Source organism: Pan paniscus, chromosome 1 (genome assembly GCF_029289425.2).
Source record: "Pan paniscus chromosome 1, NHGRI_mPanPan1-v2.0_pri, whole genome shotgun sequence".
Taxonomy (NCBI): Eukaryota; Metazoa; Chordata; class Mammalia; order Primates; family Hominidae; genus Pan; species Pan paniscus.
Window position 1 is genome coordinate 86,997,164 of NC_073249.2, and position 13,307 is coordinate 87,010,470.

Below are 13,307 nucleotides of genomic sequence, written 5' to 3' on the forward strand. Positions count from 1 at the left end.
ACCTTGGCCCTGTGATTTATCTACCAACCATGCCCCATGCTGAAAAATGTGCTCAGAAAACTCACATATTCTGAGAAATATTCTCAGAAAACTAAAAGTATAAACTTATTCTCAGAGACCAGGTAAGAAATGGGTTGTTTGGGGTCGTTTCATTCTAATCTCTAGTATAATGACTGAGTCTAAATTCTGGTTTTCATAGTTTTTTTTTGGTTTGTGCATGTGCAGGTAGTCTGAGACAGACTATATTTGGATTTAAAAAGGATTTCTGTGTATCAAACAAGACAAGTCTGTAACCATAACGATAAGGGATCACCAGTTAATTCTAGACTGGATTCCCCAGAACTGGACTAATTAATGTGAGGACGTAAAATCCCAGTGTCTCGTATGTTTGGATATGTCAGAGACCAAGATGCTTTCTTCCCAATAAACAGTCAGCTCATATGTTAGAGGTCTATTTAAATAATCCTTTGTTGGAAAGCCCCACAAACAGGTGTCCATACCACATACACCCCAGCTCTGAGCCCATGCCCCATCACTTCCCCAGGAATGATGTAAGACTATAAAGAGCAAAGGTTACAAAGCCCAGAACTGGCACTGTTTATACAGAAAGGGAGATCCATCAGTAGCATGACTCTTTAATCATTGTTATTTACAATTTATCATCTGACAGACTTACAGAGAATAAATAAAGAAAAGAAAATATACAGTTGGTATCACGTTTCTTTTTCTAATACAGAGAAATTTTACATATTCTATTTGGAACGTCTATGATAGTTTTAAGCAGAAATTAAATCCATTTGCCCTTTACCCCTTGACAAGACACATCATCTTCCAAAGCCTGCAGAAGGGGGCCCAGATGTTTCCTCATCACAGGAAGAGTGCACCACATCGCTGCAGAAACTCAGTCCTCAGAAAAAGTTACCAGGCAACAAGGTAGAAGAATAGGATATCATGAATAATAAAGGACATATAATGGATAGGCTAGATTACAGACTCTTGGTGTGTTTGCAGGAAGCCAGCTTTCAATTGCGTCCAAGCCTGTTTTCAAGAAAACAGTTTTTCACTGAAAGTGATTACCTTATCCCATTGTGCTTCCCTTGAGTCTCTGCAAATTCTTCCTTGACATGTTCATTGTGATTGTGGATGAGCACAGGCTAGCTTGGGACTCAGATTATTTTCCTGCAAGGCACCTGACACTGTTGCATGTTGTTGACAAGGTGTCTGCAGGAGAAACTAGATAGCTTGTTTCAAATAGGCTGGGTATGAGGCCAGAGTCTGGTCTCTCCTTTTGATTCGGTGTCCTGTGGAGAACTACCTTTCATTGCTGTCTAAATGCCTCCAAAAATTAAGCAGCTCTATAGATCAATTTCTCCATCAAAAAGTATACAAACAGAGAATGCACTTCACCAGGAACAAGTCTGAGTAATGTTTTTCTCTTTCCTCACTTGAAAATAAACTCTCCATGTTACAGCAAAACAATTCTCCCTACATTCACTCTAGTTAACTGGATGAGAAGTTTTTGTTTCTATCTTATGTTCATTCAAAAAAACAACATTAAGCAAATATTTATCAAGTGCTCACAATGACCTAGAAACTTAATAAGACACACATTGTTATAATCTTGACCCCTTAAATAGGGGACTTAAAAATGTCAATCATAAAACTCAAAACTGTAATCCACAAAACTGGAGTTTCAATTTCTCCCCAGGTTGCCGCTGTGTTTGCAATTAATTTGGTCTAATGTGGTTGTTATTCCATTTAATAATGGCTATTTAGGCAAATAAAACCTCTCTACCACTCTGAAAATAGTATTTTATCAAACATTAGGAGTCTACACCATTGTATTCTATTCTCTCCACAAGCTATTTCCAGTGCCATTAACTAAGTGCCAACTAACTCTTGACTGAAATACTGGTTTACTCTAAACTCCTTATTTTGTCCCCAGTGCTAATCCTACTCACGTAGAAGCAGCAGGAAGCATCTAGAATATCCTGCTACCTGGTTTTCTAGGCAACAAGCTATGAACAGGTCTTACTGTCTTTTGTGTTGCCTAATCTTTCTAAGTTTGTCTTGGATTGTTTCAGATGCCAAACAGCCAAACAAATCAGAAAATTTAGAAGCAGTGTAGGCAGAGTATTGCTCATGACAAAGGAACACATTAATGTGTTAATAGTCTCTCTAAAACTGTAGAACTTTATCCAGATAGTATCTTTCCTGTTGTATCCAGGCAAGGCCAGTTTACAAATCAGCAAGAATTAAACGTATCCAGCAACTAAATGAATATGTGTGGAAAAACTGGCAAAATTGAAAAAAGGTCTGTAGTTTAGTTAATAGCATTATGCCAATGTTAATTTTCTGGTTCCGAAAATGGACTAAGTGAAATGTTATAAACGGGGAAAACTGGATCTAGGGTAAGGCCACTCTACTATTTTTGTAACATCTTGAGCCTTAAGTTCTTTCAAAATAACAAGTTTTTTGTTTTTTTTTTTAAAGGATACAGCAACTCAACAATTCCCCACTGATCTTTGGCACCAAGTAATGCAGCTAATTGTAGCAGAAAACTCAAAATGCCAGAAATCAAATCACCATTAACCACTCCAGTCTCTTTCCTTCTCAATTCAGCTCTTGAAAACATTTACTAAGTGAAAAACACATTAATCTGTTTTTATAAAAATGTTACATTTCTATTTAGAAGGATTTCCCAGCAAAAATAAGGATCTGCATCTTCCTGGAGATGCAGAAACATTAGAGACCTACCATATGCACTGCCAGAGGACAGAAGTCTTACTAAAACGGAAAGACTAGGATGGCAAATTCCAGGTCTATAAATTCGACTTATGATCAAAGACTTAGTAGCCATGTATTGCAATTTTCTTTTTTTCTTTTATTTTTGTAGTTTTGGGCAAAACATTCACTGTTCTGTTTCAGCATACTTCCTTGGAACATCTTCATCTCTTTCCATTTTGCGGACACTCCCCTTCTTCTATTCTCCTTTACTCAAAACATATGGTTCAGACCCACATCATGGCTTTCTTGTGGGAAGCCTGGATGGGACTAGAAAAACACATGTGTCCAACATGGTGCATATCTGTTTGTGCAGATATCAGACAAGATTTAATCTTGTCTAACTTATGCGTATTGTTTTGATGTTTGCCTGTGGTTATTCTGGGCACAGCAATGGTGGGCATTATTGAAAATGAACTTTATTGGCAGATGAAAGATAATAGAACATGAAGATTTATGAACTACCATAAGCTCTGCATCTCTGGGTCTTCATTTCCAAAGCAGCACTTGGAAAACCAAGCCCAGTTCAGGCAAAGAGTTCCTTTCTTCTCACCAGCACTTGAAATGGTCCAGAATATACCTGATGCTCACACCACTTTCCTCACCCACTTCTGAAATGAAAAGGTCATTCCCTGATGGTTGCTATATCTTTTCCAAAAGGAACTTCCCCTTTCTTAAAATTCTGAAAAATTCCTTTCCATTTCATACACTGAACCTGACTTCATTTCTTAATAAATATTTTTATCATCTCTATCATCCAGAATTTCTTCTTTCTCCATCCATATTTACCTTTTACTTCAAGACACTTATTTTCCTATTCCCTTTCAAAACTCCTTCTTGTTTCAAAATGGATTCCCAATGGCTCTAGCTACTCCTGTTTCTACCTTGCTCGACTTGACCTTCCCCTGTGTCTTTCGTGTGCACTCTCCATTGCCCCTTTTTATATAGCCTCCTTTCTAGCCCTGACCTTCCTCCCTATTCAGTCATATGCACATTCGCGTATCCTTTTATTTCACCCCACTTGCATACAGTCCTCTTCTTTATACAGTCTTGTATACTTGCAAGTGATCTTTCCACAACATTAAAACCACATTTTGCTCCTCAGGCACCTCTTTGCACTCTAGATCTTTTCTGATCATATGTGTCTGGATAGCACATCAAGTTTCAGACCTAGCTATCAGCACATTAGCCAGCAAGAATATAAGTTTAGATCTGACAATCCCAAAACACAATCTGCACATAAAATAATTCACATATATCATGAAGAAGATAACTTACTGCAAAGGTAATAAGGCCCCACAGTTTCTGATCATTTTTTTTCTATCTCCTTTTCCAAATAAGTCCTAGCTTCATTCTTCTAATTCAAATTTGAACTACTTTCAAATCCTACATACTAGGCCCTCACCATGTATTCTGTTGGGTTGCATGGATTTGTGCTACTAAACTCTAAAGGCATGACTAAGCTAGAAACTAAACCTGTGTCTGTAATACAAAGTTCTCAGTGCCAGAAGTTGAAGCCTTCCTCATCCCAGAAAAGGACACAGATATGTATTACATGATAATACATATTGGGCAGCCATCTGAAACATATTACTTCTGTGACTCAAGGCCAGGAAAATTCAGACATTGTAAGTTCATTTTAAATATGATTTTTTTAAAAAAAAATATGGAATCATAGAATAACCCAGTGAACTGGTGCAGAATCATAAAAAAGAATAAGTGGAGAGATTTTAGGCAAAGGAAGATAAAATAATATTATTTTCTCTTGCTGTATAAGAAGTCATGGTGTGATCTGGATGTAGCCCTACCAGAGACATGTGGATAAAGAAGAATAGGCTGCAGGTCCTTAGTTCAAGTCCCTTTAATTCTAATGAAGCTAATACATATCTTGAAAGTGGAGTGTGGCAGGTCCCAAGGTATCTAGTCCTGCACATATCAAATATGCTAATGTATTTGGAAACACCTGGTAAACCTAAGGCACAATACAAATGGCATGTGTTACTATTACTACCATTACAGTGATTTCTTCCATGATCTCTTTTGCTGACTACAATTTTCAGATCAAGAAATGACCAGATTACTAAACCCATCAGTTATAGATCCAATTTTCCAGTGAGTACTGGACATATCAGAACCAGAAAGGACCTCAAAACCATTTAATCTAATTTCCTCATCCTATAAATAAGAAAACAAAATGCAGAAAGACCAAGTGATTTAGCCAAGATGACACACTTAGTGTGAAGCAGAAAGAGGATTAAAGCTCCCAAACCAATGCTCTCTTGACTCTCAAACCAATGATTTCTCCACAGTTAGTCCTGGGATAGACTAAAGCCCAAAGGCATAGGACAACTATGGGGAAAGGACATTTGCTAGGATCAGAAGATGACCTGCAAAATGGAGCCTGTGGACTTGGGATCTATGCTTATGCTGTGGCGTGGAGCAATGCTGAAAGCTGAATGGGGAAATACACATGTTCCTGAGAAACTGTTGTAGAAGGTAAACTGGTGAGGGCAACAGAGGCAGACCCAAGGGGTCAAGGCTAATCCTTCTCAGCTTGGGAAACTGATTTGTAATGTTTTCTTGTTTCTCCTCAATTGGAATTAAGAGTTCCTTTTTCCAGCTTCCCACTAAATCTGAGGATTTGTGGAGTGTGAAAACTCAGAATCTGCTCTGAGCAGATTCCTTCTTGACAGTGGCTCTGTTTCCATGAATTCTGAAGCCACAGCCCTGAGCTTTCTTTTCTGCTGGTCACGCCATCTCAGAGGCAAGAGTGTGTATACTCAGCAGTAGCAACAGATGTTCATCCTGTGCCTCTCCAGAATCAAGGACTCTCGGAGTTAGAAGGACATTAAACATTGTCTCATACCACCATCCACTTTGTGTTTGAAAACCTCCATTTTCCTTGCATTGTTCTTGAGCCTCTATCTTAACCTCTCCAGTGACAAGAGACTCCTCACCTCTGGTGGCAGCCCATTTATCCTTGTATGTTCTGAGTGCTTCGTTTTTCCCAATAAGGAATGGAAATCAGTCTCCCTGTAACTTCTCCACATCAGTTCCTAGGACAATTTTTTGGGGACACTCAGAACAGATCTATTCCCTCTTAGACAAGGCCATTAGGTATTTATGCCTGAGAAATTCAGCCCCAAGCCCAAAGATCCCACAGAGGCTTCATCCTTGAAAATGCTAGAAGATTTGGACAAGATGAACTCAAGAGTCTACCATCAAGATATCAAAACATCAGACTTTACTGATTAAAAACTCAGATTCTCACTAAAACACACACATGAAAATATCTGAACAAGACAAAGAAGAGAACCCTCTTACAAAATCACAAATAAATGGTGGATAGCATGTCTGTTATGTGTCCTCCATTGACCTCCTTTCCTATGTCCATTATCTATTCATGAATCCTTCCATCCATGAGGTACTTTTTTCTTTTGTAAATGACAATCCCCCTTCATACACTCTTGCAGCAGACATTCTTTCCTATCTACATCCCCAGTTGTTTCATATATGAACTTCAATCCTGACCCCTGCCCATGAATGAACAGAACACCCATTTCAAGAAATTGGGGGTTTTCAAGAATATATCATTCACTTTGACAGGAGAGAGAAATACAAACAGTGAGACATGTCCAGAGGCCAAATTAGAAAACCACCTGTGATTAGTTGCTGAATTCTGAGTCCTCAGATTCTCCACATCTATCAAGTGTTTTCCCTAAACTTAATCTCATGTTTCCCAAGACATTAGTATTCTTCAAGTTTTTCTTTCTGAAGATTCTTTTAGAATGACATGGAAAAATATTGTAGAATCTGCACATTTATAAGCACAAGTATAGTTAACCTTTATAAATTATCTGAATTTTCTAGCCTTTGTTATCCAACACTTTGGTATATCAAAGATTTTCTTTTACTAGATTGTATCTGCCCTAGGCTTTTTTTTTTCCTTTTTTAGTTCTTTAATGTAAAAAAAAAAAAAAGTATATATGAGTCAGGGGTAGGGAGTGGGGGTGACCAGGAAAAGAGGGCAAAGCAAACAAGCCTCTGTCTCTCAGTTTCATTAAATGTCCAGATGGAGTGGCATAGGCATGGGTGAGTGGTAGGTCTTGTAGGGAGGACCTGAGCCGCAGGAACATGGCCAGGCACTGACAGCATCACTCGTCGCCTTGTTGAAGGAGCAGAAGGTGGATTTCTTGGAATGAGGGACGGTTCTTCGTATCTCTTCTCCAGCAGCTGAGCATCAGCTTATACACAGAGTCAGGACAAATGGCTGGTTGAGAGAGGTAAGTCTTTGGGAACAAAAATAAAGGAAAACAAAAGAGAGAGAGAGACAGAATATTACAAAGACGGGGGAAAGGGAAGTATCTTTGCATCATGGTTTGATTTGCCCCCTGCCCACTTTCTTGAACTTGATAACTGAAATGGGTGCGGTGTCCATTTTTCCTACTCGTGAAAGTTCTGAATCATATCAGCCCTTTTCTAAGCTGTTCCATTTGTCTTCTGCAGTTGTCTGCAGCAGAATTTTTTGATGGGCCATTATGTGGTCCCTACCTTCATGCAAAAGATGAAACAACCAAAAAGAGACCAAATCTTCCATTTATGGGCAACCCATATTGAAGTTCATCTTGGCTGAGCCAATCATGGCAGAGGCAGAAAACAACATTTTTCTTTGGCCCACTCACTTATCTCATGTACTCAGGAGTAAATTTTCCTTTGACTATAGTAAGAAGGCAAATTGCCTCATAACCAAGATAGCTAATTTAGACTCCCTGCTGCCAAAATATTTACAGAGTATCAAGATACAATTAAATTCTGAGACCCCTCTCTTATTTTTAATATGCATAATGTATTATCTCTTGTCAATCCCTTATCTATCTTTGGCTTGCTTGGATCTGTTCAAGCCACAGAAGATCCACTTTTTATTGTCTGCAAGATCCTTCCCCCAGCTATTATCCTTTTCCTGGTAAAGATACCATAATCCAAGGGTATGCTGTTGCCAGGCCCCTTTGGGGAAGTGCGGTGCTATAGTTACTGGCAAGCTTTAAATTCCAGATCTCACAGGAATTTTAAATCTAAGCCACCCAAAAAAAAGCTTGGAGTATCTTGGCTAGGAATTGAGACTCCTGGGGAGCTTGGGAACTCATCTTTCCCTGAGTCCTGAGATGTCACAATACTGGGCCCAGAGATGCCTTCCAAGAGCAACAAGTTTAGGATATATCTGCCCATTTTCAGACATCCAAGTCTAGAAACATTGCTAGATAGTCAAAACCAACCCCATTTCTTATACTAAGCTATATTTTTAATGAATGCTAATACATTCCTTTTACACTTTTATTTTTTGACCCGGAAGAAAAACCACATGGTCTAGATCAAGAAATAGATAAATCATGAGAGATAGGACTTTGTTTCCTGCTACCTTTGAGTTGGGGAGAAACCTGACATGACCCTTTATGCTCTCCAAGAGTCAATGAGTTGACACATAGATAAAGCAAAGTGTATGGATGCCTGGGGAGGATACTGGTCTTTCACATCATCTGGATAGTTAGTGACAAAGACTAACACCTGGATAGTCTGTCTTCCATCTCGGCCCACTCCTGCTAAGTCAGGACTTGCCATTCTCCATCCTTCAAGGTACACAGGTCCACATCCATTCATCCCCAACAGTTCTTACCTGCCTCCCTTGGTCTCGGAAGAACTCTCCAGTATTCTCAATAACCTGTTCATCTGACAGCTGGGAATAGGGCTGTTCTTGACAAAAGGTGAAAGTCTCCCACAAAGTAACCCCAAAGGCCCACACATCACTTGCTGTAGTGAACTTGCCCTATTTAAGTAAAGAAAAGAATGGGAAATCAGAATAACCTGTGCACAACAACACCCTGTTAAATTTCATAATCTGCAGCTATACCCCTTCCCCCACCACAGGCAAGGAATTCTGAAAATGCCAAGATGTGCATGGAGTATTTAGAAACAGCCCATTCTTTCATTCTCATGATCTCAGCTTGGTTCTGTTTCTCTGGGGATGAGATCCAAGAGCTGAAAAAAATGCAGCCATAAGCTATTTGACTCTGCAACTGAGTGGTAGGTCAACCTTTCAACTCTAGGGTAGCCTTGGGAAAATGCTCCTGAGAAAGGCAAAATCTGAATGGGAAATCAATGGTTTTTATGTTAGAGATAGAGGAATCTAGTTTAAGTGCCTGCAGTGAATCCAGGACTCTCATTTACCAGTTCAGTGATAATCACAGTGTTGAAAGATAGACTTTAACAAGTGACAGCAATGAGATTCAGGTGTAAATAGCATGCATTGACTACTCACATTTTCTACTCAATACAGGCAACCACACTGTGAAGTGGATGATATTATTTATTATTAAATATTTTTTCCTTTGAGAAATGGGGTCTCATTATGTTGCCCAGCCTGGAGTGCAATGGCCAGTCACACGTTTGATCTCATTACTGATCAACACGGGAGTTTTGACCTCCTCTGTTTCTGACCTGGGCTGGCTCATCCCTCTTTAGGCAACCTGGTGGTCCACTGCTCCTAGGGGTGACCATATTAATGCCAAACTTAGTGAGGACACCCAATTGTCATAGCGCAGCGCAGCCCAGATTTTCATCCTCCTGCCTCAGCCTCCTGAGTAGCTGGGACTACAGGTACATACCACCATGCCAGTTATCCTTATTTTTTAGATCAGAAAAATGAAACAGGAGAGGTTTCCCAGATTCTTCTGGTTAATAAGACCATTAGTAGTGGAAAAACTGGATTTGAACCAAGGTCCTCTGAATGTCAGTCTAATATATTGTTTTGAACACCATATAATACCTTTAGGGAGAGTAATGCCTAACTATCCCATTAGAAATGGGTAAAATATAGCAATTCACATATATAGGTGAAAAAGATCTTTATAAGGATTTATGTAAACTGGTGTACATCACAGCATCATTCATAATAGCAGGAAATTGGAAAGTACTTAAATATCAAATTATAGAGGCATTATTAAGTTATAGTATATATCTACACATGGAATATTATGCAGATAATAAAATGTTAAGTTAAAAATAGAGATAGAGAATTGTATGGCATAGTGTCATCCCAATTATGTAATATAAATTACATATATGTACATATGTATATAAATACATGCATAGAAAAAAATTGCATGCATAGAAAAAATATATGTATAGAAAAAAATCCTCAAAGAAAATATACCAAAGTATTGATAGTGGTTATCTTGGTGAGTGCGAGGGAATAACTACATTTTTTATTTCAAAATTAATTTACAAATCCTATAAGAATATTAGCAGGAAATAAGAAGAGTAATCATAAATGAACAAAACCAAATTGGTCTCAGACTTTTCTCTGCAATGTCACACAAGAAAAAAGATAAAATAACATGTACATGGCATTGTAGGAAGTAAAAGTGTATAGTCTAATGAGTCTATAAATCAGCTGAGTGGTTATAAAATCAACAATAAAAAGTCTCAGGTATGCATGGACAGAAAATATACCTCTAATAGAGATATTTGGAAAAAATTACTCACTTATGGTATGGAATATCAAGAATCAAATAAAAATTATAAAGCAAAGAATGATGAACTTAAAAAGAACATGTTGAAAAGTATTGAAATACAATTATAGGAATTAGTCTATATAATTATGAGAAACATGCTTATGAAACTAATGGAGAAGAAAATATTTTGTATAGGTAACATTTCTTTAAATGATAAGGTTTTTAATATCTTAAATTAAGAACAATCACTAGGTAGAAATGATAAAGAGAAACAAAGATAATAAATCTCTTATACTTTTTAACTTGTCTCCCTAAATTTTTATGTGTGTTAATTTTTTAGCAGAAATAGGCAAGCATTAAATAATAAGAATTAGTACACAAAGAAAATAATTTCAAATCAGAGAAAATACTACAGTCTATTGAGTTTGCCTCCTGCTGTCTCAGGTTTGTCTCCACGTGTCATGCATGCGAGCCCACAAGCCAGTTGTTAGACAGGGCTTTAAAATGCTGAGAACTTACCAGCAAGATACTCTCCCAAGACATCCAGCGGATAGGGAGCACTGCCCGGCCCTGGATCCGGTAATAGTCACCACTGTACAGGTTCCTGCTCATTCCAAAGTCAGCTATCTTGATTGTGTAGTTCTTACCCACTAAACAGTTTCGTGTGGCCAGATCTCGGTGAACAAAATTAAGAGAGGAAAGGTACTTCATGCCAGAGGCAATTTGGGTAGCCATAAACTTCAGATTGGTGTAACTGAGGAAATAGACAAGAAGACAGAAGGTAGCCTATGGAAACAGGAAGATGTGAAAGGTACACATTCTAAAATGGTATCAACAAACTAGGGTTGAAAGCTCAACATTCTTTCTCTACTCTTGATAAATCCCTTGTGTTTCCCCAAAGGGCAGCGGCTCCATTATTCCCTGCACACTGACTTCCCCCACCATCCCAGAACAGTGATACACTTTAAGGCTCACTGCTCCCTATTTTCAGATCCCAGGTTACTCTCATGACCACAGGGAGGAGAAGGAAGACCTGGCTTGTTTACCTGACAGTGCGTACATCGCTGGAGGAAGAATTAGGGGGCTCGTGGCGGGAAAGAAACTGATTGAGATCTCCATTCTCCATGTATTCAGTGATCATACAGAGAGGGTCATCAGTGATACACACAGCTAATAGATGGATGATGTTTGGGTCCTTGAGCCGAGACATGATCTTTATCTCCTTAAGAAAATCATTCCTTGGGAGGATTCAGACATAGATAAACTCAGAAGTTGCCAGAGTCAGAATCAAGAGAGAGAAGAATGCACACAAAGGCCTATTCCTAGACATTATGCCAAATCTTGTTTCCCTTTGGATAACTTTTGAGAGGACAGAGAAATTGACACCTGGATCTGTCTCATTCTATTCCTCCTGAAATATCATGGGCCCTTATTCAATTGTAATGTTTTTGAGAACAAGATCCATGACTTATTCACATTTCTATCCCTCACATCTAACAAAATCCCTGCCACACAGAAAGTGATTAATATTTGCTGAATCAAAAATAGGCTGCTAAAAACCACTCTACAGAGTAAAATGTTTCACTGAAAATCATATCTTAAGTGCATGAGGATATTTACCTTTTATTTTTTAAAGCCATGGAGTCACTCTATTACAAGTGAAGAAACTTTGTATGATGTGAACAACCATCTTTGGCTTATCTGATTACTCTTTATTTTCTCATACTGACTTTTCTTAATGCAGTACGAACCATCAGTCAGTTGCAACATGTATTTAGTAGCCTGTCCAAAACAGAGCTCTTAAAAGGCTGTGGTGGTAATCATGTCAAAAGAAGTATTCATTTGACCAAGACTAATAATTGTTTGAGTACATGGTGACAGACACCCTTGGGTCATAAAGTAGCAAGATTTTGTTAGTGAGGCCTCTAGCCCACATTCCCAAAACTGTTGGAGCAGATGAGTTATAAGCCCTCCAAGAGTTTGCTAGGAATCCTGGACTGGAAGTCATACTACGTCAATATAAACCACTGGAATCAATGCTGTCCTGATGCAACACCTCCCCTCTTTCATTCCCCCTTCCGTCTCAAACCAGGGGTTTCCATGGCTTGGGAGGGTTCACAGTCATGGCCATCCATCATTGCTAAGGACACACGTGGAGGAATGGCAAACTTCACCGATCAGAACAACGGAGAAAGGCTTTGTCATATCCTATGTCCTGTGGTTTGGTTTGGTTTTGTTTCCCCTCATGCCACTTTCTCCAATTATGTGCTAAGATTAATATAAGAAATACTTCATCTCTCTATAAGACCCAGAGAATGTCACTTTTTATTCTTACCAGTATCTTAAAGATTGAAATTATCAGTTAAATTTCTAAAGCCTCCAGTTTCATTTCCTCACCTTTCTCTCTTCTTTATCTTACATCTTGTCCATTGCAAGACTTTTAATGAAGTCTATCACCATTCTTGGAATTTATGATAATTTGGAAAATAAGAATAATAAATTTTTTTTCACTATGAATATCAGTGAGACAAATCAAGACAACACAAATGGGAAAATGCATATGTTATCCAGGTGTGGAGATTTCTCTGGGACACATGCAGCCAGCTTTCAACCAGCTTGTCTCTCTGGGTGAGGATTAACTCACCATTATTGTAATGGAAAGGCTGTCAGACAATGAAGTGTGGCTGGAAACTGCAATTTATGTAGAAAAAGATCCAAGAGATTATTAGCCAGTTTGGAAAACTGCTAGAGAACTGTGGATCCTTTTGCTTTGAGGTTCATAGATAATTTTCCACATAGAGGTAGCTTCTCATTTTGAGGGTTGCTGGAGATAGAAGAAAAGGAGCATAAAAGAGAAAAAAGGGATGAGAAAATAAATAGAAATGTGAAAAAAGGAGACTGGAAGAGGCTTAGCAAGAAAGTCATGTGTGATTCTGAAGACTTCGTCAAGAGGAGGTAATGACATGCAGGAGTATGTCTGTGTATAAAGACCAAAGAAGTACACATCTAGACAGT

General features: G+C 38.5%; 1 protein-coding gene across 5 annotated transcripts in view; it reads right to left on the bottom strand.

Moving 5' to 3' along the window:
- Positions 1 to 619: 619 nt before the first annotated feature.
- Positions 620 to 13,307, bottom strand: part of DDR2 (discoidin domain receptor tyrosine kinase 2) — a 153,785-nt gene continuing 141,097 nt past the window's right edge. For all 5 annotated transcript variants that reach the window (XM_063598731.1, XM_063598736.1, XM_063598730.1 and 2 more), the window contains 4 exons: positions 11,339 to 11,530; positions 10,812 to 11,046; positions 8,456 to 8,605; positions 620 to 7,073 (listed from right to left, as the gene is read on the bottom strand). In XM_063598731.1, the coding sequence (XP_063454801.1) occupies positions 6,939 to 7,073; positions 8,456 to 8,605; positions 10,812 to 11,046; positions 11,339 to 11,530 (712 nt within the window). In that variant the 3' untranslated portion in view covers positions 620 to 6,938. The remainder of the gene's footprint in view (positions 7,074 to 8,455; positions 8,606 to 10,811; positions 11,047 to 11,338; positions 11,531 to 13,307) is intronic.